The following is a 27,624-nucleotide window of genomic DNA, read 5'->3' as shown; positions in this document are numbered from 1 at the left end:
CCTTCAATTTCTGAAGAATTTTTAGAATCAGGCACAAGTTTGTCATAAGCACTCGGAATGAGATGGGATGGGTGAAATATACCTGGCAAAGGAGGACTACTCCTATAAACATTCACATCATCCTACAAAAGGAAAGGGAAAAATTGTCAGTGGCACAAATAAAGTACTCGATATTACAAATCGACTACTTATCACTTACCTCCATGGGAGGATTCAGCACTGAAAATGTGTTGAGGAGATGCGGAACATGTTCCACCTTCTCGAATATACGTTGTACTCAACGAAGGGCTTCTCCATTAGAGATCACTTCCCCAGAACACCGCGACGGGTCATTTCTCCCTCGATATTCGAAACCGAAAGTAACTCTAGCTTGGAGAGGCTGGATTCTACGCTTCATCCAGTCAAAAGCCACAGACTCTCCACTAATCCCTTTTTGCTTCAGACTTGCAATCATTTCCAGTAGTTCTGGAATTTGTCTCAAATCAATAGGCTTCTTCAGCCATTCAGCCCGCTGAATGGGAGGGCCAGCTAGGATGGATGGAAGGTTGTTTCCCTCATTTTCGACATAAAACCATCTTGGCTTCCAGTCGATCACCTTTTGAGACAACTTATAGGGGATATAAACCCTATCCATTCTCTGTCTCAATTGAATTCTTGCTCCACCAACTACATCTAAACTAGCCGAATTGGGCTGAGGCTTAAGATGAAAAAGGTGGCGGAAAAGATCGAAATGGGGCTCGATACCCTGAAACGCTTCACATAAATGTACGAAGACAGACATATGCACAAAAGAATTGGGGGTAAGATGGTGAAGCTGGATCCCATAATAATATAGGAGTCCAGAAAAGAAATTAGAGCTGGGATGACCTAACCCTCACTCAAAATATGAAACAAATCCAACAATCTCGCCCGTATTTTCATACGGACGGGCGTCACCAAACACGGGACGCCATTGGACTACTGATTCTAATGGCAAGAAGCCCTGCTTGACTAAGGATTCCAAGTCAGATCTGGAACACTTACTTGGTTCCCAGCCTTGTTCCCAGGTTGGCTCTGCAGCCGCACCCTTCCCCTTGTTCGCTTTCTTGGGGGCCATCCGGAAATTGACAGATCGCTTCACACGCATACAATGGCGGAAACCCTAGGGCGAGAATGGGGAGCAAAGGGAAGCAAGAACTTTAGATTTGGGCGCTTGAGGGCGAGAACAGAGCTAAAGCAGTAAAAGCGAATGGCAGCCGGTGGGGTAAAACCTAGTTACCGTTTCATTTTATAATGGCGGTGGCAGCATGGTAAAAACACTCAACAGTCCAACAGTCCGTTGCAAATCGTAGAAAAAACGAGATTTTCTAAGACATTTCTTTTTTCTAAAGATTACATTCTGGAAAAAGAAAACACTCACATCCCTAGTCAACTACTCGACTCTTCTTTCCTAGACTAGGATTACATTCCAGAACAAGGAAAAGTATTCGACACAGTACGACTACTTGATATTACAACTCGAGTAGTTTTTCTTAACTAGCTTTACAATGACTCGGACCTGCATGCACATCGCTTGGATCTCTTGGAGCTTCTAGTTGACGCCTGCTACATCTAGATCGGCCCGAGGCCATGACAAAGTATAAACTTGTTATTCCCACTAAGGGAATAATGATACTCGTACCCTGGGAGAAAAGTTTCAAGAGTATGGAGGCAGATTACAGTAATCTCCTCGCAAGTCCTCTTGTAGCATCTTCCGGAGAAACTTCTCCTTCTCCCAGAATACGTTGTGACAAGATTAAGCCTTCCTGCCAGAGATGCCAGTTCTTAGGCACCCAGAAATAGGCAACCCCAAGGATGTGACACAACAAGACCCAACCAGTCCACAGGGAACCTGCCTCATTGGAAGATGCAAGGACATGATCTCCAAAATGGATCCAATGAGAGGATGGGAGTGGCAGGATGAGGTAGCAGGGACTTCTCTTGTCACTCGCAAGTTCTCTTCTAGCATCTTTCGCTGGAAAGGACTACACAAACTTCAGGAGGGCGAGAGTAAGAACACCAAGGATAAGCCATGGCTGCTACACTTTGGTGCTTCTGGCAAAAGCCTCTCCCCCACCTTTTATAGCCACAAGGGGGCTTACTGAAGAAGAACCCGTGACTCTACAGTGAAGGCATTCATGGCAGTATTCATGAAGACATTCATGGTGGCATTCACAGGTGCAGTCAAAGACACAATAATGCAGATTCTCCAAACAGTAACATCCCACGTGAGCGCAAAATAAAGAGCCGTACATCCCGGGTCTTATTCCTGCGGTTATTTCGGGTGCAATCAGTGTGGCGTATTCTGGATCTGATGAATCTTGTACATTAACCTGAAAAAGAGGTCTTTCCGAATTCTGGATCTGATGAATCCTGTAAATAATCTGAAGGATAAAATCTGATGCCACGTCTTGAATCCTTAATTCCAAATCTATGCTCGGGGGCTACTCATAGCAAAAAGGATTTTGATTTAAGGCTCGAGGGTTGCGGGATATGTGCATCAGAGATTTATTTTTCAAATTTTTTGAAAGATAATGAAGGAAAAAGACTAAAGTGACCCTCAGCCTGATTCTGCGATTCAACCTAAGGCTCAGGGGCTACTCCATATGGAGCGCGAGTACTTTGCGCACCATATATAATCAAGATTTCAGGGCTTGAGCAGCTCACATCCTCGAAGCAAATGAAAGTACTTGGAGAACTACTCGACGTATCTAAAGGAAGGCCCAGAAGCAACCAGAAGGATGTTCTGACTACTTGAAGTACTCGAAGATGCCCAGCCAAGTACTCGAAGCCTGCAGGACTCGGCTACGAAGAGCTCGGGGGCTTGTCAGACCCGGGGTAGCAGGACTGCTTATAGGCATAGAATGTTCTAGAGAAAGGGATAGCTTATGGATGTACCTTACCTCTCTTGTAACTACCCAATTAGGCGTAGAATTAGCTGCAGTACAAGAGAAACTACCCGATTGTGTTGTAGTAGGACTCCAACTATTCTCAGCTAGGACTTTCCATGTAACCTGTCCCCCCAGATATATATAAGGGCGGGTAGGGATCCCCTCCAAATAATCATCAACACCTAAGGCAATACAAACCACAAAGGACATAGGGTAGTGTACAAACTCGCGGCCCGAACCTGTCTAAATCTTTGTGTTCCTTGTACCATCGAGTTCCAGAGCAATCGATTCCTACCTACAAACCCTACTGCTAAGGGTATCCCTGAGCAGGCTTGGCGGTAAACACCGACATTGGCGTCCATTAAGAATGGGCTATTTATTTTAAATCTTCATGATTCTCCTATCTGTAATATAAGTGCTAAAAGGCCTCAGCTAAAAGATTTGAATCCTACCTACATGTGGCATTGTCGTCTCGGTCATATAAATGAAAAACGCATGAAGAAGCTCCATGAGGATGGACTTCTAAGTTCATTTGATTTTGAATCATACGAGACATGCGAAGCTTGTTTGCTGGGCAAGATGACCTTTACATCGTTCACAGGTTTTCCAGAGAGAGCATCGGATTTCCTGGAACCCATACATACGGATGTGTGTGGACCAATGAGCTCGACTGCTAGAGGAGGATTCCAATACTTCATTACTTTTACTGATGACTTAAGTAGATATGGCTATGTCTACTTGATGAAGCATAAGTCTGAAACATTTGAAAAGTTCAAGGAATTTCAGAATGAAGTTAAAAATCAGCATGGCAAGAAGATTAAAGCCTTGCGATCTGATCGTGGGGGCGAATATCTGAGTCACGAATTTAGCGATCATTTGAAGAGTTGCGGAATTGTTCCACAACTTACGCCGCCTGGAACGCCTCAAAGGAATGGGGTTTACGAGCGATGTAATCGAACTTTGTTGGACATGGTTCGATCAATGATGAGCCAATCAGACCTACCCTTGTTATTTTGGGGTTACGCTCTAGAAACAGCAGCTTTCACACTGAACAGGGTGTCGTCGAAATCCATAGATAAGACACCATATGAGATATGGACTGGCAAGACTCCCAATTTGTCTTTTCTAAAATTTGGGGTTGTGAAGCATTTGTCAAACGACTCAAGTCTGACAAGCTTGCACCCAAATCGGATAAGTGCATATTCATGAGATACCCAAAGGAGACCTTAGAGTATTACTTCTATAATCGATCTGAGGGCAAAGTGTTTGTCGCTCGGAACGGAGTTTTCCTAGAGAAATAGTTTCTCAAAGGAGGGAAAAGTGGAAGAACGGTGCAACTCAAAGAAGTTCGAGATGAACCAATAGGTCAAGACTCTACAAGTGATGCTAATGTAGCTGAACAAGTTGAGATGCCTATGGCAACAGAAGCACCTCTGCAACCACGAAGGTCAGCAAGGCTCCGCGCAGCGCGGGAATTGTTATTGTTAGACAATGATGAGCCTGCGACATATGCAAAGGCGATGGCAGACCCTGACTCCGAGAGATGGCAAGATGCCATGAAATCCAAAATAGAATCCATGAAGGAAAATCAAGTTTGGAACTTGATAGACCCGCCTGGTGGTGTGAGAACCATATAGTGCAAATGGATATATAAGAAGAAGAAAGATGTGGATGGAAATGATCACATCTATAAAGCTCGACTTGTCGCAAAAGGTTTTCGACAAGTTCAAGGAGTTGACTACGGCGAGACCTTCTCGCCCGTAGCGATGCTTAAATTTGTTCGGATTATTCTAGCTATTGCTACATATTTCGATTATGGGGTACCGGGCTACGGGCACCACTTTGGCGCCAAATGGCCCAGCCATTGGCGGGAAGGACGATCTTATCCTCATAAGGCGGTACCCATATGTTTTCATATTTATTTCCGGAGGGAACCGACCTCTTTGGGCTATAAAAGGACCCCCCCCCCTCCCGCCTCACCCCTCCAAGTGGCATTCCACCATTCACCATTTTCTCATCCATTCCACTCCCACACACCACTAGAGGAGAGATGTAGAGGGGCTCTAGTTGTAAGATTAGGCTAGGGAGTGTGCGAGGAGAAGATAGAGAGGAGGGCCGGAGTTGTCGTCTTCCCTCTGCTTGTACCTCGACAGATATGACTCTCTTTCGAGTAAGTATCCGGGTCTTCATCTACTTGGTGAGTTCTTATCTGAGTTAAGCTTTCGTTATCATTTGCTTATGGGTTCATCGTCCGTTCTTGTGACGGATGCTCTGGTAGAGGGCCCCTGATGAAGACGGGTAACCCTGATCAATGCTAGAGTATGTAGTCGAAGGCTTAAGCGTGGTGCTTAGGTCCTAGATTGCCTTTGTTTGCCTCGTGCTCCACAGTATTCCGAGGTAGACGGCAGGTGGTGACAGCCCTGTCCGTCCGCTACGAAGCTGCTTCGTGGTTAGTGCACGCCCCCCTGTCCGAGTACGGCGTAGAGCTACAAGCCGGAGGTCCCTAACAGTACCTGGGTCAGACCGGTGCCCGAAGTAAGCAAGTGAGAGCTAGTTTATCTCTCTTAAGTATCTCTTCTCTTAGATAGCCACACTAAGTAAAGGCCACCCTTGTCTCTCTTTCTCCGGGTATTCTAGTTAGAAGGCCATTACACCTCTGTTCCTCGTGGAAATTACGATACCCTGAATACTTCCGGGTGAAGTGCTGCAATGGTATTTTCTGTGTGCTTGCGGATCTTATCTGTGAACATTAAGAAATACCAACAAGCATTTCTGGTGCCATTGCCGGGGAACGGTTGTTGTAGTTATCTTCGAACCTAGTCTGTCCGTTATCTAAAAAAAATCCTTTTTGTTTTTCATACCACTGCCTTCACCCCCGCTACCAAATTTACCCTCATATCCTTTTTCTTTTCTTTATCTCTACCCCTACCCCTGCTACCCAAGAAAGGTTATTCTTGTACACACCTTTGGACCCTTCGGGGTGAGTCTTTAGAGCCATCCTTTCCGGAACCCAATTCCTTATCCGGTTGTGAGATTCATTCCTCTCTCATAGCACTAGTTCAGAAAAACTCCTTCTTAGGGTTAAGCTATGAGAACCCTCACGAGGAGGAATCATTAGGCACAGCATGAGCTTGGCCATGCTTGCCTACGGTTTGATGCTCTCTCCAAAGGCTCGTTTTTGCTTTAGATCCGAGGGAAGGAAATCTTGGGTCTTACTCGAGAAACTACTCCCTCGTTGATCTGCAAAACGAAGCCCTGTCAAGAGGAGAGTTCATTAAGCAATCGAGGACTATCGTCATCAGGAATTCGAGCTTTCATCTCGAATGTATCTAAAGTTCCACTGACGGTACCTCTCCTGAACTACAAAAAAAAAAGCATTCTCTTCAGGTGTTGCTTCCGAATTTTCCTCGAGACCTTGCTTCAAGGAAGGTTGAGGAAGGAGTTGTTGGAATAATTCAACTACAATTTCCTCAAAGAGGCACCGTAAGAAAGCCCATCATGTTCCCATATCAAGGTAACATCCGAGGTGTTTTTCACCAAGGAATATGCCTAGACATTGACCATCGTTTCATAGTCCGTAGGACTCATTCTCTTGGTCAAGGGATCACAGGGGCCAAACCGATCGAATCGAGTGAACCAAACTCCTATGCTTATCCTCGATTATTGATCGATGCCAATCAAATTAAGAGAATAAAAAAGTCACTTCTTACTCCTTGATTTTGATTGATGCCCAATAGAAGTCGCAATCATATTTCATATCAATTGAACTTTTATTGGAAGCTTAGGATGGATTGTTTTGCCATGCAAAGCTTTCCACCTAAGGAGGGGATGAGTTGAAACAAACTCATTCCCTTCGGGACCCAAACTCGGAATTGTTCATATGACCCACAGAGTTGCACATCCTCTTATATTATGGGGTCATGAACATTCTTATGTTGTTCTCTCTAGAGTTCCCTTATAAATCCGAGGTAAAGTTTTTTGAAAATTTCAGAAAATACCTCGAATTATCCTTGAAGACCACAAGTTCCTGAAAAACCCCTCTTGATCTGATAAAAAGGGCATTTCCTAAAGAAAATCTTGAGGGGATGACCAATAGTTTTGCACAACCAGTGGTGAAAAGATGTGAAGTTATTCTTCTAATGAAATTCAGATACGCACCCACTCTAAAATCACTCGATGCCACATCCAAGGAACTAAAGTGGATATTTTGCACGATCTCGTTGCTAGTGCAAGTTTCTCGCCGAAACCTCTTGCTTTCACCTTCATAGGTGCCGAGCCCTTAGCACCAGCTAAAACCTTCATGGAAATCCTAGAAGGACTCGAGATCTTGCAAATAGGTGTCACCCAGTCCCAACCAGAATTCCCAATGATTGACACCTCGAGGTAGTGATGTCCTTGCACCCTTCGCTGCTAACCTTTCTCCTCCAAATGACCATCACCTCCCTCGTTCAAAGCCTAACCCTTGTTCCTCTGGCCCTCAAACTCCTATTTTGATGTTCTTTAAAGAACATAAGGGCCATGAACAACTAGAACAACCTAATCTGGAATCTCCTAAGGACGAGATCCTTTTCTTCTCATGAGAGTGTCATCTTTAGAAAATTCCATCATAACTCTCATGAATCTCCAAATTCATCATCCCCTTGTGCTTGGAAAGTTCAACAAGTTTTACATCCTTCCTGAAATCTAGTTCATAATGCTCCTTATGAAAGGATGTAAATGCTTTTGCATATTGTAAATTCTGCACATCTTGTTGCACTGGGGCACTAACCTTGCTGCACTATTTTGGAACAACAATTGGTGGTGGAGTTAGGGTTTATATCACCAATCATGGCTGCAACTGGAAAACCCCCCATGGTCGAGCTTGTGACCATAAACAAGCACTGCCGGGAGACAACCCGGACTCTTAAAAAAACAAAAAAAAAACTTTATGCTAAACCAGTAAAAAGAAAGAACATGTTCTCTAGTCAATATGCACCTTCGGGTATTTTTGTCACTAACCATTTCCAGGTTGGGATTGAAAGAACAAGGGACATACGGTGCTTGAGAATATGAGAACCACACCGACTGCACAATTGGTACTCCCAGTTGACGGGACACACTTGGAGATACTGACACCACACCCGTGGCTCTTGGTGTCGTGAGACACAAAAGTCCAAGTGTGGGGGAGATCGGCGAGCATCCCACAACAGCAGCCATCAGTACTAAGTATGGTGCTGGTTCTACCTTGCTTTAAAAAAAAGAGTTGGACACATGAAGGTCCAAGAAAAAAAAGTTGGACACATGAAGGTCCAAGAAAAATAATACAAAAAAAGAGAGTTAGACACATAAAAGTCCAAGAAAGAGAGAGAGAGAGAGAAAAAAAAAGTAATATATAAAAAAGAGAAAAAGTTAGAGTGAGCTAGGGGGCTCCACATGGACAGAGGCCGCATTATATGCCTGCCTCCAAGCTTGTATTGCACGCTAGTAGACACCATCCTGCCTCCTAGCTCCACCCAGCCTTGCTCTCGCACATGCTTGCAAAGCCTTACCATAACACCTATCCAATCCCAAGCTTTGCATAGCTTCACTCTAGCAGCTCCTGCGTATTCAAGCAAGAGGAATTGCTCCTCTTCCACTTTAGCTTTTCACTGCTCTACTTCAATTGGTACTCGCTGGCATACAAGAAAAGAGACGTACTCTGCGTCTCCAATCCAATAAAGCCATGTGCCACCAGATCATGTTACCAAGACCCATGGTCCCTATGCACTAGCCGTGTGCAAGACCTAGTCTTGTTGTCCACCTGAGTCGGCATGGTATAAGAGCCTTCCTTCGCTTCAGCCTACATCAACATGGAGGAAACATCGACAACCATTTGCGACCATGCCACAGCCACATCAACTTCAAAAACTTCTATCACATATGCTGCTGGTAAGGGCACTCAGGTACGTGCAAAAGGTAAGATAATGTTCGTCTGTCATTTGTTCATGTTTTTCTTTTTATGAGCTTAGCTTGATCAAACAAATGCATGCTTCTTTTATCTAAGTTCGTCTGCTCTGGTTTGGATGTCCTTCCATGGAGGCACATCCATAGGCTTTTTAAATTAAGCATGGTGCTTAGGTTAAAAAGTCTTCTTTAATCAGATAAGACATGGTGTCATGTTTGATTAATGAACCGTCAGAGTTAATACGATCATAGACTTGGGTTGCATGTCTTCTTGGACTAACCCCTGCAGGGAAACTTTCAAAACCGATGGGAAAGTCCTCAAGCTAAATTCATATCAGAGATAAAACAAGGCCCAGGATGAACTTCAATAAAAACTGCACGACATCACAAGGAGGTACAGATCACCTTTCAAGGTTCACAGTGAGTATATTGTCAAAATACCTCTTTGTTAAGTTTATGCAATTTTATCTTAGCCTTGTTTAAGCTATTCTAAAAATGGTGAGCAGTAAAAAAATCAAAATAAAAGAGTCTCTCTCTCAGCAAAAAAAACAAAAATAAAAAAATGATGGTAAGCATTTTTGGGATCCATGCTTTTAAATCTTCAAAGCCATTTTTCCTTAAAGCATGGATGTGAACAGCTAATCTCAAGATGATAACAAAATTCTTCATGCAAGCCTCGAGTATTTGTTGTCCACTAACCATTTGCAGGGAAGAAAATAAATACAATAACTCCAACACCGACACAACGCTCTTTGGTCCATGGGGAGACAGATGCACGAGGAACCAAGCTGAGCAAAATACAAAGCTTTGCTTCATCCATATGAAGCTTAACTCTTGCTTTTTTGTTCAAAGCTCGGTGAGTTCTTTCAGGTAAGTATCCCACACACCTCGTGCATCTTGCCTCATGCTTCCACCCTGCTGAGTTACCCATCATGCCATCTTGCCATGTAAAAGAAATAATAAAAATAAAATAAATAATAATAATAATAATAATAATGATCCAAATAAAACCATGTTTTGATTCAATAAAGTTTAGCCTCCCCGGTGTTCAAAATTGGCAGAGTCCTTGTTTGTTTGCACCTTTGTTTTTCTTGTTTTGAATAAAAGCAGGTACAAGAATAAGTGTGGGGGAGATCTTTCGAAGACACCAATTGCAAACTCACTCAAGATCTCTCCCCCAACATGTTGCACAACATCAACGGCCCAACACAATGAAGAACAGGACAGATGGGAACCAGGGAAGGATGGCCGAACCTTTGGTTCGACCAAACCAACTCTGATTTTCCTCAGTTCCCTCTTCTTCCTCTTCAAACAATGGTTTGTGCAAACACACTCCTCATACTCCCGAAGTTATTGAGTTTAAATGGATTCATGCTAATCACTAAAAATGAACTCAATGAGCCTTGCCTATCACCCTATTCACTCCTTGCACTTCCACGAATAAAATTGCATACTATTTATTCCTTGCATTCTTTCTAGTTCTTGTGAACAATTATTTTAATTGCAGAAAGTACATGGGATTTATTCCTTGCATTCTCTAAGTAATTGACTAATGCAATATGATTGGATGAATGGAACCATGCTCTTCCTTGCAGAAAGTACATGGGATTTCTTTTCAAAAAAATGCAATAGCTTGCCTCCTCAAATTAATATAAATTCCTACCAGAGCCAAAGATTGAGCATCATGCAAAACCTTATGCTTATGCAGCTTGTCTATTGCTTTGAGCTTTGTCAAATTCTATGACCTGTGTTAGAAACTTTTCATATTCCCATGATCAAGATCACGTACACGTCCACTCACATGCTATACTTCTACATTGGAAGATAGCAACCATTTCCATCCACCACAAAATAAAACTCCAAGTCATACCATGACCCTCTCTCTCTCCAAAGTTACCATCAGGGATGTGGGCTATGAAAAAAAAGAGGGAAATAAAAGATGCATACCCAAATAAGGTATGCCACATGATCACAAGAGCATGTTACAAAAAAAAAGATGCATACCCAAAGAAGGTATGCCACATGCCCACAAAGCATGTCAAGAAAAAAAAGAAGAAAAAGAGAAAAAGATAGCCCACATCTAAGAAAAATAAAGGAGAGAGATGGTTCATGAAAAGGAGTTCATACACCATCCACATATATATATATATATATATATATATATATATATATATATATATATCACCACACACTTGCGCATCTTGATCAAGGTTTATGACTTGTTTCTTCTTGAATCTAGTCTTTGACTTAGCAACATAAGCAAAGCAAGCATGCCTCTTTACTCCTACCCTGAGCTCCACATAAGCCTAATTAAATGATAGGAGAAAAGAAGGCAACGACTTTGCCATGGTAAGGAACTACACAAAAAAAGAGTGATTCGAGAGTTTAATTTGAGGACCAAGTCTATTCTTTCCTTTTAAAAATAAAAAACCCAAGTTTCTGAGTAGGAAGAGCTAGGAACCTGAAATCTACATCATTCCATTCTTCACTTACCCAAGAAATCATGGTAGACACTCAAAAAGTTTCACAAGGATTGGAAGAAACTTGGAATAACTTGTATGCAGGTTATATTAAGGGAGTTGCTTCCACCTTAGTCTTCGCCTCTTTACTCGAGGACGAGCAAAGGCTAAGTATGGGGGTGTTGTTGATGGTCCTTAAGTTAGAAATAAAGCCGTCAACGCTTGCATCTTTTCATAACATTTAATCACCAAACGTAGTTGTAGGACTTAATTCTAATCAATTCCACGAGTTTTGGTGATTCTTGGTTTGCAGGCACCCATACGCGGAATAAGGAGAAAACAAGCGCAAGACGCAATAGAAACACACAAAATACTTCATCATGCGTCACACTCACAAGATGGGCCCATTTGACAGAGAAAACTGACGTACAGAGCCCTGGCACCGACATACATAAGATGGGGGCCCACCCGGCAGTGTCCAGGACGAAAGGCGGCGCGAGAGGCGGGACCCGAGGGCCGGCCAAACCCAGGGGTAGCCCGGCACCACTTTGGCGCCAAACGGCCCAGCCTTTGGCGGGAAGGACGATCTTATCCTCATAAGGCGGTTCCCAAATGTTTCCATATTTATTTCCGGCGGGAACCGACCTCTTTGGGCTATAAAAGGACCCCCCTCACCCCTCCAAGCGGCATTCCACCATTCACCATTCTCTCATCCATTCCACTCCCACACACCACTAGAGGAGAGATGTAGAGGGGCTCTAGTTGTAAGAATAGGCTAGGGAGTGTGCGAGGAGAAGTTCGGTAGGAGGGCCGGAGTTGTCGGCTTCCCTCTGCTTGTACCTCGACAGATATGACTCTCTTTTGAGTAACTATCCGTGTCTTCATCTACTTGGTGAGTTCTTATCTGAGTTAAGCTTTCGTTATCATTTGCTTACGGGTTCATCGTCCGTTCTTGTGACGGATGCTCTGGTAGACGGCCCCTGATGAAGACGGGTAACCATGATCAACGCTAGAGTATGTAGTCGAAGGCTTAAGCGTGGTGCTTAGGTCCTAGATTGCCTTTGTTTGCCTCATGCTCCACACTATTGCGGGGTAGACGGTAGGTGGTGACAACCCTGTCCATCCGCTACGAAGCTGCTTCGTCGTTAGTGCACGCCCCCTTGTCCGAGTACGGCGTAGAGCTACAAGCCGGAGGTCCCTAACAGTACCTGGGTCAGACCGGTGCCCGAAGTAAGCAAGTGAAAGTTTGTTTATCTCTCTTAAGTATCTCTTCTCTTAGATAGACACACTACCTAAAGGTCACCCTTCTCTCTCTTTCTCCGGGTATTCTAGTTAGAAGACCGTTACACCTCCGTTCCTCGTGGAAATTACTATATCTTGAATACTTTCGGGTGAAGTGCTACATTGGTATTTTCTGTGTGCTTGCGGATCTTATCTGTGAACATTAAGAAATACCAACAGCAGCCAGAGGGTTTTGTCGATCCGACCAATGCTGGAAAGATATGCAAGCTTTAAAAATCCCTTTATGGATTAAAGCAAGGATCTCGGAGTTTGAATATTTGTTTTGATGAAGTAGTCAAAGGGTTTGGCTTCATTAAGAACGAAGAAGAGGCTTGTATTTACAACAAGAAAGGTGGGAGCTCTGTTGCATTTCTGATCCTGTATGTAGATGACATACTGCTAATTGGAAATAATATTTCTATGCTTGAGTCCGTAAAGACTTCACTGAAAAATAGTTTTTCGATGAAGGATTTAGGAGAAGCAGCATACATATTGAGCATCAAGATCTATAGAGATAGATCAAAGAGGCTTATAGGATTAAGCCAAGATACTTACATTGACAAAGTGTTGAAGCGGTTCAACATGGAAGAGGCAAAGAAAGGGTTCTTGCCTATGTCACATGGCATACATCTTAGGAAGACTCAGTGTCCTACGACGACTGATGAGCAAGAGCGCATGAGCAAAGTTCCATATGCCTCAAAAATTGGATCAATTATGTATGCAATGATAAGTACATGCCCAGATGTTTCTTATGCTCTAAGTGTTACGAGCAGGTACCAGTCAGATCCAGGTGAGAGTCACTGGACTGCTGTGAAAAACATCCTCAAGTACTTGAGAAGAACTAAGGATGTGTTTCTAGTCTATGGAGGTGAGAAGGAGCTCGTTGTAACTCGTTACACTGATGCTAGCTTCTAAACCGATAAAGATGATTCAAAGTCTCAGCCCGTTTTTGTGTTCAAAGTAAATGGTGGTGTGGTTAGCTGGAAGAGTTCCAAGCAGGAGACGGTGGACGATTCTACAACAGAAGCCGAGTACATCGCAGCTTCGGAAGTTGCGAAGGAATGTGTTTGGATATGGAAGTTCCTTATTGAGCTTGGTGTGTTCCCTAATGCCTCTAGCCCACTGGATCTCTAATGTGACAACAGTGGAGCTATTGCGCAAGCCAAGGAGTCAAGGAATCACCAGAAGAGCAAACACGTTAAGCGGCGATTTCATCTCATTCGAGAGTTCATCAATCGTGGTGAGATCAAGATATGCAAAATACACACGGACCTGAACATTTCAGATCCGTTGACAAAACCCCTTCCACAGCCCAAGCATGAGAGGCACACAAGAGCAATGGGTATTAGATACATTCTAGATTGACTCTAGTGCAAGTGGGAGACTGTTGGAAATATGCCCTAGAGACAATCATATCTCCTTGTATTTATGATTAATAAAGTGTTCCTTGAATATCCATGGATGACAATCATATTTCTATTGGTATGCGCATTTCCCCTCCGATGTCACGCAGCTCTAGGCAATCAAGATGCGCCCCACGGAGGAGTACATCCAGCTGGTAAGTTTTGCCTCGATTGTTGTTGGTTTTGCACTACTTCCCCTTCCCCTTCCTAATCCTTGTCATGTTCGCAGGGACTGACCCGCACCGGGTACATCTCCGAACCCTCGCTCTCCGAGATCCGCGCTGCAAACCGCCTGCGTGGGCAGGAGGAGAAGAGGAAGAAGGATGAGGAGAAAGCGACCCGCGAAAAGAAGAGGCTGAGGAAGGAGGCCCATGACAAGGAGAACAAGAGGCGGGAGAGGGAAGGCCACTCACCAGAGACCACGCCTGAGTCCACCCCTGTCAGACCCGGGGCAGCGGGACTGCTTATAGGCATAGAATGTTCTAGAGTAAGAGATAGCTCATGGATGTACCTTACCTCCCTTGTAAACTACTCGAATAGGCGTAGTACTAGCTGTAGTACAAAGAAAACTACCCGATCATGCTGTAGTAGGACTCCAACTGTACTCGGCTAGGACTTTCTATGTAACCCTGTCCCCCCGAATATATAAGGGTGGGCAGGGACACCCTCGAAAAATATCAACACCTAAGGCAATACAAACCACCACACAGGACGTAGAGTATTATGCAACTCGCGGCCCGAACCTGTCTAAATCTTTATGTTCCTTACACCATCGAGTTCCAGAGCCGTCGATCCCTACCTACAAACCCTACTGCTAAGGGTATCCCTGAGTAGGCTTGGCAGTAAACACCGACAACCCCGGAGCAAAGCTCCTCGTCCGGCAGGGGTGGACTTCTCGGAGTCCGAGGACTTCGACACGGAGGTGGCCGGAAGCCCTCTGCCGATCCAGCAGCGGGCTGGCATTGAGACCTCGGCGTTGACGGTGGGCGAGAAGAGGCCCGCGCCGGTGATGATTGAGAAGACGCCCGCGACGACAGCGGACAGGAGGTCGCCCACGCCGGCGGCGGGCAGGAGGTCGCCAACGCCAACAGTGGGCCGGAGGTCGCCCACGCCGGCGGCAGGAGGGAGGTCGCCCATGCCGGCGGTGGGCAGGAGGGTGCTCGCAACAGCGGGCAGAGGATCACCTATGCCGGTGACGGCGGCGGGCGAGCGGACGCCTGGGTCCGCGATGACGGCGGGTGATAGGACGTCCGCGGCGAGTGCGGCGACCCTCGGGCGAGCAACGCCGTCGAGGGTGCAAGCTGGTCGAGGGGCGATGCCCTCAAGCCAGCCGTCGAGAAGCGGCGAAGTGCCACGAGCCACGAGGAGCGGCTCGGGCAAGCGCAAGCTGAGAGCCCTTTCGGGCTAAGTAATTCTAGTTTTGCTCTTCTTGTTTGTTTGTTCGATTCTTCGGTCCTTGCTAATCTTGGCTTTCTCCTTTGCTTGGATCAGCCTGAGGGCTGCTACCCCGGACACTGCCCCGTTAGCGCCGTCCAAGGTTCTTAAGTCAGGGGCAAGTGCTACGCCATGCTCGGTGGCGCAGCCCCCGACCAGAGGGCCCCAGGCGCTGGAGGTGACCATCGCAAAGTACCGGGAAGTGCTGACTCGGGGAGCCCAGAGGGCCCAGGCGCAAGCGGACGCGAGCGATGCCTGCCAGAGCAGCACAGCAGTGGCTACTCAGTCGGGCGCCGAGGGAGAGACCGGCCGAGGCAGCGAGGATCGCGCTGCCCTGCCAGATGAAGGAGAAGACACCAGTAGAGGCAGCGCAGAGGACGCCGCCCAGCCGAGAGCCGGAGGAGAAGAAGCTGGCGGGGATGCATCGGAGCACCTCGCCAGCCAGACAGAGGGAGGGGTCCCCACCCCTGAGCCCGCAAGGGCCGGAGACGAGGGTGCCGCAGCAGCAGCGGTGGCACAGACGGCGCCAGTGGCAGTGCCGACGGAGGAGACGCCAGCGGAGGTGACACCAGGGGCGGTGGCACCGAGACAGCATGAAGGCCCGTGGGAGGTCGCCGCAGCGGCCGCCGCGCCTGGCACCTCGCCGGTGATGGAGATGCCGGCGGAGGACCCCTAGGGGGTCGCCGTCATGGCTGCCAGCAACGCGCCCACATCCGAGGGTGGCCTCGGCGCCGGGCCGTCCGAGGAGCCCGGGCGCGAGGACAACCGGGCGATGGTTCAGCCCGGGATTCCCCCGGTGTTCAACCGCAATGAGCGATGGGAACACGAGGCCTGGGGGGAGTATTTCAAGGTCAGTGCTAAGATCGACGATGCCCTCACTCTTGCCCTGGACCTCCATCAGGGGAGGAGTCTCCAAGCCGGCAATGTAAGTGACTATCCCGCGATTTGCCCATTTTTAGTTGCGTTTTTGTGGTTTTTTGCTTATGCTTTCCCGCTTGCAGCTGCTGAAGCAGATGTCGTGCGACAAAAGCGACGAGCTGGCCCATCAGTTCACCAGGGTGTATTGGCTCGAGAAAGATAACGCTCGTCTCATCACGCAAATAGATGAAGCCAACACCCTGGTGTCCGACCTGGAGGCGCAGGAGCGTGTGCGGGAGGAGGCACTTGCCCAAGCCTGTCGCAAGCGCGATGTGCAGAGAGCCGCAGCAGAGTGAGAGGCCCAGGATGTCGAGGCGCAAGCGGCCGCGCTGCAACAAAAGGATGCGGCACTTGAGGCGAAGGAGGCCGAGCTCCAGTGCAAGGAGGCCGAGCTCCAACGCGAGAAGGTGGCCGTCACGACGCTCACCGATACCCTCGTGCAAAAGGGCGTTGTCCTTGAGGCACAAGAGGTGGCCGTTCAGGATGCAGAGGTCGCCCTCCAAGACAAAGGAAGCCTCCTTGTCTGCGCTCCAGGAGCAGGCAAACGCTGCGTGGACTCGGCTGGAGAAAGAGCAAGAGCGTACCGAGGGTAAGTATCTGAAATTCACTTGAATTATTTTCAGTTCACCAAAACTTATCTTCGTTTTCTTGTTCAGCGCTGAAGAAGGCAGTGGCGGACGAGACCGCGGTGAAAGAAGCCGTCCAGGTCGCATACTCGTCGGCACAAAAAGACTTCTTTCACCGTAAGTATCTGAAATTCACTTGAATTATTTTCAGTTCACCAAAACTTATCTTCGTTTTCTTGTTCAGCGCTGAAGAAGGCAGTGGCAGATGAGACCGTGGTGAAAGAAGCCCTCCAGGTCGCATACTCATCGGCACAAAAAGACCTCGTGGACCTGGAGGGTGCCGCCGTGGCCACGTGCCAAGAACTCGAGGGGGAAGGGGGCTCATCTGGTAGCTCGGTAGCCAGTCACCTGCGATTAGGGGTGGTAATGGGCCATGGCCCTAATGGCCTCTTCACAGCCCAACAAGGCCCTTCAATTATTTAGTTCAAAATTGTATAAGATTAGAGCTCGGCCCTTTTAGGGCCCGTCCCTTAGATTTTCTAGTTCAAAATTTTGGGCCCTTTACCACCCCTACCTGTGATCATTGGGTAGTAAGGTGGCCGAGCATCTCAGAAGCGCCTTCCGCCTCGGCGTTCAAAGGACCCTTGGCGTGGTGTCGACGCACGATGTCATGGACCTCGAGCTGGTGGCGACAGGCTATGTCGTCGCGCCTAGTGTCGAGGGAGATGACGCGGTGGCTGCTATGGAGCAGGCCAACGCCGCCATCGAGGGTGCTGCCTCTGCCTTATCCGTGCTGCTCGAGGGAGACCTCCTCCCCGATGCTGAAGATGACGCCGCCGAGGGTGCACGTGACGGAGAAGGAGACCTGTAGAAAGTCTGGGATGTAGAGACCATGTAATCGGATTAGTATTTTGTTTCAGTTGTTTTTCTACATGAGAAAACTAAACGGTGTAAATTGATAGTGTGGCCTCTCGGGGCCCTCGTGAATTTGTGCCTTCGTTTTCTTTACTCTATTTTCGTGTACTCGTATGCAACTTAGATAAAGTTCTGCGAGGAATTTTCGTTCATAAGCGACTTGGGCGTAGGGTGGTGAGTGGAGATGTCGATCCCGGAGGCATAGGCAGTCCCGCGGCTCGGCCGAACCCGTGCCGTAGTTGCTTACGTGTTGCGTCCGTTTTTCTAAGTATACAAGAAACTTAGGTACGAAAAATTTTCGCAAAAACGGTGGCGTTTTTTGGGACGTTCGGGGGTTCACTCCGTAGTAGCCCCAAGGGAGGCTTGGCTTTGCCGAGGGCAAAGCCAAGTCTACCTCAGTGTTCGTGTGCGCCCAAGCCCCCGAGGGTTCGGATGATTCCCAAAAAAATAAGAAAGTAAAGCATACTCTTTATTATTTCGGGAAGTACACAATACAAGTACAAACTATGTACAAAGAGCTTGGAATTTCAAGGGTAGAAGCGACGTAGCTATTGAATATTCCAAGAATTGGTGAAGACTTCGCCCTTCTCATTAGCTTGCTTGTACGTGTCGGGCTTGAGTACTTCTGCGATGATGTATGGGCCTTCCCATGGCGGTGTGAGCTTGTGGTGCAATTAATGCAAAAGTTCGTGCCATGAACTCGCGTAGGAATTTTTCGCAACGAATGCACCCTATCTACACCATTGGATCCTAAACTCATGGTTTGGTGCATTTTGTATTGTTTCGGTGTATTTGGGACCGTTTCGTTACTGCACGAAACTTGGTACAGAATTGGCCGAACTGGTGGTATTAATGCAAAAGTTCATGCCATGAAGTCGCATCGGAATTTTTTGCAATGAATGCACCCAGTCCTCACCATTGGACCCCAAACTCATGTTTTCATGTGTTTCATACCATCTGGGTGCATTTGGGACAGTTTCGTTACTCCACGAAACTCGTTGCAAAATGGGTCTAACTAGTCCAATTAATACAAAAGTCCGTGCCACAAACTCGCGTAGGAATGTTTCGCAATGAAACCACCCTATCTGCACCATTAAACCCTAAACTCATGTTTTGGTTCGTTTTGTATTGTTTTGGTGCATTTGGAACCGTTTCGTTACTGCATGAAACTCAGTGCAGAATTGGCCGAATTGGTGCAATTAATGCAAAAGTTCATGCATGAAGTCGCATAGGAATTTTCGCAACAAAAGCTCCTTATCCACACTGTTTGACCATAAACTAATGTTTTGGTGCGTTTCATACCATTTGGGTGCATTTGGGATAGTTTCGTTATTGCATAAAACTCGATGCAGAATAGGCCGAACTGGTGCAATTAATGCAAAAGTTCATACTATAAAGTCACATCGGAATTTTTCTCAATAAACACAGCCGATCCAAAAGTCATGTTTTTGTGCATTTCATACCGTATGGGTGCATTTGGGACTATTTTGCTATTGCATGAAACTCTGTGCAAAACGGGCCGAAATGATGCAATTAATGCAAAAGTTCATGCCACGAAGTCGCGTCGGAATTTTTCGCAACGAATGCGCACTATCCGCACCATTGGACCCTAAACTTATGTTTTGGTGCATTTTGTATTGTTTGGGTGCATTTGGGACCGTTTCTCTACTGCACAAAACTCTGTGCAAAACATGCCAAAATGGTGCAATTAATGCAAAAGTTTGTGCCACAAAGTCGCCTCGAAATTTTTCACAACATATGCACCCGATCCACACCATTAGACCCTAACTCTTATTTTGGTGTGTTCAGTAAAGTTTGGATGCATTTGGTACTATTTCGCTACTGCACAAGACTCGGTTGGAAATGGGCCAATGAATGCAAAAGTTCGTGCCACGAAGTCCCATCGGAATTTTTTGCAAAGATCGCAGCTGATCCACACAATTCGACCCTAAACTCATGTTTTGGTGTGTTTGTATTGTTTTGGTGCATTTAGGACCGTTTCATTTCTACACGAAACTCGGTACAGAATAGGCCAAAATGATGCAACAAATGCAAAAGTTCATGCCACGAAGTCACGTCGGAATTTTTCGCACAAAACACACCCGATCCACACCATTGGACCCTAAACCGATGTTTTGGTACGTATCGTTCCATTTGGGTGTATTTGGGACAGTTTTATTACTGCACGAAACTCGGTACAAAATGAGCCGAACTAGTGCAATTCGTGCAAAAGTTTGTGCCACTAAGTCGCGTCGGATATTTTGGAAACGAACGCACCCAATCCACACTATTGGACCCTAAACTCATGTTTTGGTGCATTTCGTAATGTTTTGGATGCATTTGGGACAGCTTCATTACTGCATAAGACTCGATGTAGAACGGGCCGAACTGGTGCAATTAATGCAAAAGTTCGTGCCACGAAGTCCCATCGGAAATTTTCGCAAAGAACTGACCCGGTCCACACCATTGGACCCTAAACTCATGTTTTGGTGCGTTTCGTACCATTTGGGTGCATTTGGGACAATTTTGTTACTACACAAAACTCAGTGCAGAACGGGCCGAACTGGTGCAAGTAATGCAAAAGTTCATGCCATGAAGTCGCATCGGAATTTTTCGCAATTAACGCAGTCGATCCACACCATTCGACCCTAAACTCATTTTTGTGGTGCATTTCGTAATATTTTGGTGCATTTGGGACCATTTCATTACTGCATGAAACTCTGTGCCAAACGGGCCGAAATAGTGCCATTATTGCAAAAGTACGTTCGATGAAGTCGCGTATGAATTTTTCACAATGAACACACCCGATCCACACCATTGGACCATAAACTCATGTTTTCGTGTGTTTCGTACCATTTAGGTGGACAGTTTCTTTACTGCATGAAAATCGGTGTAAAAGGGGCCAAACTGGTGCAATTAATTCAAAAGTACGTGCCACAAACTTGCGTAGGAATTTTTCGCAACGAACGCACCCTATTTGCACCACTGGATTATAAACTCATGTTTTGGTGTGTTTTGTATTGTTTGGGTGCATTTGGGACTGTTTCGTTACTGCATGAAACTCGGTGCAGAATTGGCGGAACTGTTGCAAATAATCCAAAAGTTTGTGTGCCATGAAGTCGCGTTGGAATTTTTCGCAACGAATTCTCCTGATCCACACCATTGGACCCTAAACTAATGTTTTGGTACGTTTCATACCATTTGGGTGCATTTGGGACAGTTTTGTTACTACACAAAACTCGATGCAGAACAGGCCGAACGGGGGCAATTAATGCAAAAGCTCGTGCCATGAAGTCGCATCGGAATTTTTCGCAATGAACGCAGCCGATCCACAAAATTCGACACTAAACTCATGTTTTGGTGTATATCGTACCGTTTGGGTGCATTTGGGACCATTTCGTTACTGCACGGCAGAATGGGCCGAACTAGTGCAATTAAAGCAAAAGTTCATGCCACGAAGTCGCGTCGGAATATTTTGCAACGAAAGCACCCGATCCACAACATTGGACCCTAAACTCATGTTTTGGTGCGTTTTTTTTATTTTTTTGGGTGCATGTGCGACAATTTTGTTACTGCACAAAACTCGATGCAGAACGGGTCGAACTGGTACAACTAATGCAAAAGTTCGCGCCATAAAGTCACATCGGAATTTTTCGCAGAGAACGGACCCGATCCATACCATTGGACCCTAAACTCAAGTTTTGGTTCGTTTCGTACAATTTGGGTGCATTTGGGCAGTTACTTTACTGCACAAAACTAGGTGCAGAACGGGCTGAATTGGTGCCATTAATGCAAAAGTTTGTGGCACGAAGTTGCAAGAATTTTTCGCAACGAACGCACCCTATCCGCAGCAATGGACCCTAAACTCTTATTTTGGTGCGTTTTGTAATGTTTGGGTGCATTTGGGACATTTCGCTACTACACGAAACTCAGTGCAAAACGGGCCAAACTGGTGAAATTAGTGAAAAAGTTTGTGCCACGAAGTCGCATCAGAATTTTTTGCAACGAACGCCCCTGATCCACACCATTGGACCCTAAACTCAAGTGTTCGTGTGTTTCTTTCTGTTTGGATGCATTTGGGACCGTTTCACTACTACACAAAATTCTGTGCAAAACAGGCCGAAATGGTGTAATTAATGCAAAAGTTCGTGCCTCGAAGTTGCGTAGGAATTTTTCGCAACAAACGCACACGATCCACACCATTGGATCCTAAACTCATGTTTTGGTGTGATTTGTAAAGGTTGGCTGAATTTAGAACCGTTTGGTTACTGTACGACACTCGATACAGAATGGGTCGAAGTGGTGCAATTAATGCAAAAGTTTGTGTCATCAAGTCGCTTAGGGATTTTTTGCAACGAATAGTCATGATCCACACCATTGGACCCTAAACACATGTTTTGGTGCATCTCTTTCCATTGGGTGCATTTGGGATCGTTTCACTCATGCACGAAAGTCAGTCCAAAACAAGCCAAACTGGTGCGATTAATGCAAAAGTTCGTGCCACGAAGTCGCGTAGGATTTTTTCATAGCGAACGCACCCTATCCGCACCATTGGACCCAAAACTCATGTTTTGGTGCATTTTGTATTGTTCAGGTGCATTTGGGACCGTTTTGTTACTGCAGGAAACTCGGTGCAGAATGGGCCGAACTAGTGATATTAATGCAAAAGTTCGTACCACGAAGTCGCGTCAAAATTTATTGCAATGAACACACCAAATCCACACCATTGGACCCAAAACTCAAGTTTTGGGGCGTTTCATAATGTGTTGGGTGCATTTGGGATAGTTTCATTACTGCACAAAACTCGGTGCAGAACAGGCCGAACTGGTGTTGAATGCAAAAATTGTGCCATGAAGTCGCATTGGAATTTTTCGCAAAGGACGCAGTCGATCCACAATTCGATCTTAAACTCATGTTTTGGTGCATTTCATACCGTTTGGGTGCATTTGGGACCCTTTCGCTACTGCACAAAACTTTGTGCAAAACGTGCCGAAATGGTGCAATTATTGCAAAAGTTTATGCCACGAAGTCGCGTAGGAATTTTTCGCAACGCTCGGACCCTATCCGCACCATTGGACTCTAAACTCATGTTCTGGTGCATTTTGTACAGTTTGGGTGTATTTGGGACTGTTACGCTATTGTACGAAACTCAATGCAGAATGGCACGCAAGGCTTTGAGTTGAAGTCTGGACTTGTCAACATGGTCCAAGCAAGTCCCTTCTGCAGTATGGCATCAGAGGATGCCAACGCTCATCTTTAGAATTTTCTAGAAATGGAAAGCATAATCAACCCCAAAGGCACTACAATGGATAATGTTTGTCTTCGACTGTTCCCAGTCTCTCTGCTTAGGAAAGCAAAGATGTGGTTCTACACCAACAAGGACGCATTCGTCAATTGGGAAGCATACTCCAATGCCTTTCTAGCCAAGTACTTTCTGGTGGGCACAACCAACGTCTTTCGGAACAGGATTTCTAGTTATCAACAACTCTAGGATGAAATAGTCCCGGAAGCCTGGGATCGTCTCCAGGAATACATTGAAGCATGTCCACACCATGGCATGGAAGAATGGCTTATCATTCATAACTTCTTCCATGGCCTGAGCTAGCGAGCACAAGACCACATGAACGCAATTGTGGGAGGAGCATTCATCTCTCTCGATGTTGCAGGAGCTAAAGCGCTCGTCGACAAGATTGCTTCCAACCAATGTTGGAAGGGTGAAAGGCAGTCGGCACGTGCAAGACAAGTACATCAATATGCTGGCAGCCAAGATGGATCTTCTCATTAGAAAGTTGGGATCTCCGCCCTAGGGATCAACCAGATTATGGAGTCTCGGATCACATGTGAGACATGTGGCAACACTGAGCACTCGGGCAACACTTGCCCGTTCACTTAGAAGGACGTGAACTTCACTGGGGAACAACAATCCCAATGACTTAGCCTACCATCCTCAACAAGGTTGGACTCCAAGCCCGGCCTCCCCTTCGGCTATTAGCAAGGTAACAATCTTAATGATTGAATTTAGCCTTTGCTTAAAGACCTAGTGCTCAGCCAGCAACAAATTAATGATAGCATTAGTAAGAAATTTCTAGCTAATGATAGAATTCTTGAGTTTTTGGATGCACAACTAGAGGAGCTTAACTCTGTTATTAAAAATCAGCTGAGTTTCAATAAAGTGGTAGAAACTCAAATAGCTCAGCTAGCCTCATCTTGCCTTAACCACAACATGGGGAACCTACCCGGGCAACCGGAAGTGAACCCAAAAGAAAGTGTGAATGTGGTGACTACGCGGGCAAGACAATTCGGCAAGACAATTCGCGCCGAAACCACCATTGCCGCAGGATACAGGAACACGGTGGAAGATCGTAAACACCGGGAATACTGTTGCTGAAGCCGAGATGTTGGAGGAGGCCGAAGAATCCAACACCATTGCTACCCAGGAAGACATAGAGGAAGTCCCAAGGACTTCCCGAGAGTGTCACAACACAACCTCCTTACCATTTCTAGACCGAAGAAGGAGGCCGGTGGCCAACGAGCGATTCGGCAAGTTCGTCAAGGTAATTAATAAGCTTTATATTAACATAGCGCTTCTTGATGCTATGCAGGTTCTCACGTATGCCAAGTATATCAAGGATATCTTTGGCAACAAGAGGGCTCTGGCGGCCACCGAGGTGGTACAACTCACTTAAGAGTGTAGCGCAGCTATACTCAACCCTCTCCTAGAGAAGAAGGACCTAGGATGCCCCACCATCACATGTTCAATCGGAGCTCTACACTTTATGCACGCTCTTTGTGATCTGGGAGCAAGCATCAAGGTCATGTCAAAGGTAGTTTATGATAAACTTAACCATCATGCGCTTGCTCCTACTGCTATATTCTTGCAGCTAACAAACCAATCGGTTCATTATCCCATGGGGATTGCCGAGAATATTCCGGTGAAAACACAGAATTTCTTTGTCCCCGTTGATTTTGTCATCCTCGACAAGAAAGTCGACACTAAGACCCCTCTTATTTTAGGAAGGTAATTCTTGAGCATGACGAATGCACACATTGATGAGAGAGCCGAAGAAATTCAGCTTAACATCGATGAGCAGAAGGAGATGTTCGCCTTCACACCGAAGGACGAACAATGCTCACAGGTTACAAATTTCAACCGGAAAAGGTCTAAGAAAAAGCTGGAGAAGCCATCCATCTACACCCTCATTGAATTCGTGGAGAATCTTCGAATTCGAGAGGAGATCAAGGTGTATAATGATTGGAACATGAAGCGAAGTATCCAACGTAAGAAACTTCTTGAGCTCGAGAAGAAAGATCAAAATAACTCTGCGTACACAGAAAGTGTGGCGAAAGAAACCGTCGCCGCCAACGTCATCATCAAGTGACGACGACTGAACTTAAGGTATGGATAGTCTCGCTCAGGACGAGAAACTTGGGTCCTTGTCATGAGGTACATGGTAGTTATCCATTCTTCCATTTGGATATAGGATACTTTATTTTCTTGCATAGTATCTCCTTTTTCACATCATGGCATGTTTAGATTCTCGCAAATCCAATAATTTTACTTTACACTGCATATAAAAAAACAAAAAAAAAACGTGGCCAACCCCCACTCGTCGCCAAGATGGCAATCCTACTAAGCTTCATTCAAGCTGGGGGGAGGTGCCAATATATCTAGTTAAGTCACCCAACGTGTTCTTTCATTCTAACCTTGCCATGCCCCATAATAAAAAAAAAGTGCTAGGATCTTGAGTCCTAGAGAGAGAGAAAAACAAACAAACATACTCAATTTGAGTCATTAAAAATTCAAACTAAAAAAATAATAGTAATAGTAATAATAAAATAAAGTAAAATGAAATAAACAAAATAAAAATGTTTCATGCTTTGAATAAAACTCTCAACTTATATGTGTGGAAATCCGTGTAAGCTCTTATTTTGGAAATGATGAATAATTGCTCTATTCATGCTTTGCAAGTGCCTCATTTACAACTTGCTACTCTCCTATTACTTGAACTAGTTGACACATATTTAGCTACCACCAAAAATCTTGTTTGTGTGGGAGCGTGAGCTTGATTTCCACAAGTCTAAATTATTGTGAGATTTGAGATAGCCTAAACCGGAATAAAACGGCATGCTCTAGTAGGGAACCTCATAGAATTCTTTTAAAATGAATCATGGTTAAGAGTTCCTCTTTGGTTTACATGTCCTATCCAGATCCATAATGTTTTATCATGTAAGCCAATTTTAAGATATCTTGAACTTTGCCGAATAGTGAGTCCGTTTGAGGAAGGTACATGTTATCTACCGATCTTTCTCCTTTGCGTAGCCATTGTTTTGCTAGCCTGTTGTACAGGCTGGTAATGAATGTTTGGCATGTCAATTACCTAGCCGGGTATTGATATCCACCTTCGCTAGACAATTCCCCTCACAACAAAACCCAAATTCTCCATAGTGAGCCCATCCATTCCAAATGGTCTGTCCAAATACTCCATCTTCAAAACTCTGTCGCTATGGAGTATGAGTCATCTTCTTAAAAAAAACTGGAGAAAAAGCAATGAAAGAAAGAAAAAGAAAAGGGGACAAGACCCATACCTCAGTGCAAAAGAGCTGCAAAATAAGGAGCAAAAATTTTCCAAGTGCAAGTCCATTTCCTCCCTCTCCCCTGAAAATTTTACCTTCCATAAGATCGGGATTTGATCAAATACCAACCTCTTACGAACCACTCTTCGGCTCGACAACAACTGGCTTCATACTTTTACAAGTTCAACAAAAAATCGAGGAGCAGACTAAGGCATAGGAGATGTGATGCACCAAAAAGGAAGCAAAATACAGTGGCTGGAGCTCAAGCATCTATAGTGTTATTTGGGAAGGGGAAATAGCCAGAAAGAGGGATAAGAGGAAATCATAGATGCTACAAGGATTTGGGAGCGTAGCGAGAGGGATGAGGCGGCGGAGCGCCGGTGGTGATGGCAGCAGACATAGGTGAGGAGCAGTAGGACGCACACTCCCTGCCCCTAATGGGACCACATAGGCTCCCCAACTTCTTCGAGGAGAGGGCCTTGATGTCGATAGAGAAAGGGAGGAGGCCGGAAAGGGAGGAGGCCGTACACGCGTATGAAGCGGAGTGCTGCCGCCTGCGCACTATTCCGACAGGATGCAAAAGCGCTCATGATTCTCGATCTCCTGCAGTGCCTTCAACCACCCTCACGTGATCTGCCGTGTTTGTCACCAAATGAAGGGTTTGCTCGCCAAGGAGATGCGAGAGAGGAGCGGAGGAGTGATGGCGGCGACCGTGATGGAGTGGAGAAAGAGAGCTGGGAGGCGTGTGCAGCCACGAAGTGGGATGACGACGATGGGGGCAGCGAGGAGATGAGAGAAGAACGAAAGAGTTTTGTTAGGTTTGAAGTTGGTCTCTGGATTACTTCAAGCCAAATTGGAGGGCTTCTTTAAAAAAAAGATGCCAAAGGACACCTGGCAGGTTTGTAGGCGCCGAGCCGCCAGGGCTATATATCACCCGAGCGATACAATCTGTTTCCATCACCTGAACAATATTAATATGCTGACGGGAGTAATTTCGGCTCAAATTTTATGTTGTTATGGGCTCTCGATGTTTGTTCCTTACTCACGTGGTCACCATGCATACCAAACTGCAATAAAGTTGATCTAATAAAGTTACTCCCAGCTACTGGTGCTTGTGCTTGTACGTGTGGATAGTGAGCAGCAGAGTCCATTAACTTCATAGACCAATTGAATGTTTTTCTTTTTCCTCTTTCTTTTATTTTATTTATTTTTAATTGTTTTTTTTCTAGCTGACGCTTCAAAT

General features: G+C 45.7%; 1 protein-coding gene and 1 non-coding gene across 2 annotated transcripts; one reads left to right on the top strand and one right to left on the bottom strand.

Annotated features, from left to right (window-relative positions):
• Positions 1-14,099: 14,099 nt before the first annotated feature.
• On the top strand, positions 14,100-16,084 carry LOC120653431 (nascent polypeptide-associated complex subunit alpha, muscle-specific form-like). Its single transcript, XM_039931181.1, has 4 exons — positions 14,100-14,129; positions 14,204-14,403; positions 14,809-15,195; positions 15,466-16,084. Exons 1-4 carry the CDS (start codon positions 14,100-14,102, stop codon positions 16,082-16,084), a joined length of 1,236 nt encoding a protein of 411 aa, XP_039787115.1.
• A 7,175-nt stretch (positions 16,085-23,259) lies between these two features.
• On the bottom strand, positions 23,260-23,366 carry LOC120657785. The gene has a single exon (XR_005668322.1). It is a non-coding gene; the product is annotated as a small nucleolar RNA R71 (small nucleolar RNA).
• Positions 23,367-27,624: the final 4,258 nt, after the last annotated feature.

Source organism: Panicum virgatum, chromosome 1N (genome assembly GCF_016808335.1).
Source record: "Panicum virgatum strain AP13 chromosome 1N, P.virgatum_v5, whole genome shotgun sequence".
In the NCBI taxonomy this organism is placed as follows: domain Eukaryota; kingdom Viridiplantae; phylum Streptophyta; class Magnoliopsida; order Poales; family Poaceae; genus Panicum; species Panicum virgatum.
The sequence above is the reverse complement of the archived record's forward strand: the minus strand, read 5'-3'. Positions and strand labels throughout refer to the sequence as shown.

Coding starts and splice junctions, on each gene's coding strand:
- LOC120653431 (XM_039931181.1), top strand. CDS start 14,100: ATGCGCCCCACGGAGGAGTACATCCAGCTG. Junction 14,404..14,808: donor TCACCAGAGACCACGCCTGA/GTCCACCCCTGT, acceptor ATCCCTGAGTAG/GCTTGGCAGTAAACACCGAC. Junction 15,196..15,465: donor GCGGGCGAGCGGACGCCTGG/GTCCGCGATGAC, acceptor TGCTTGGATCAG/CCTGAGGGCTGCTACCCCGG.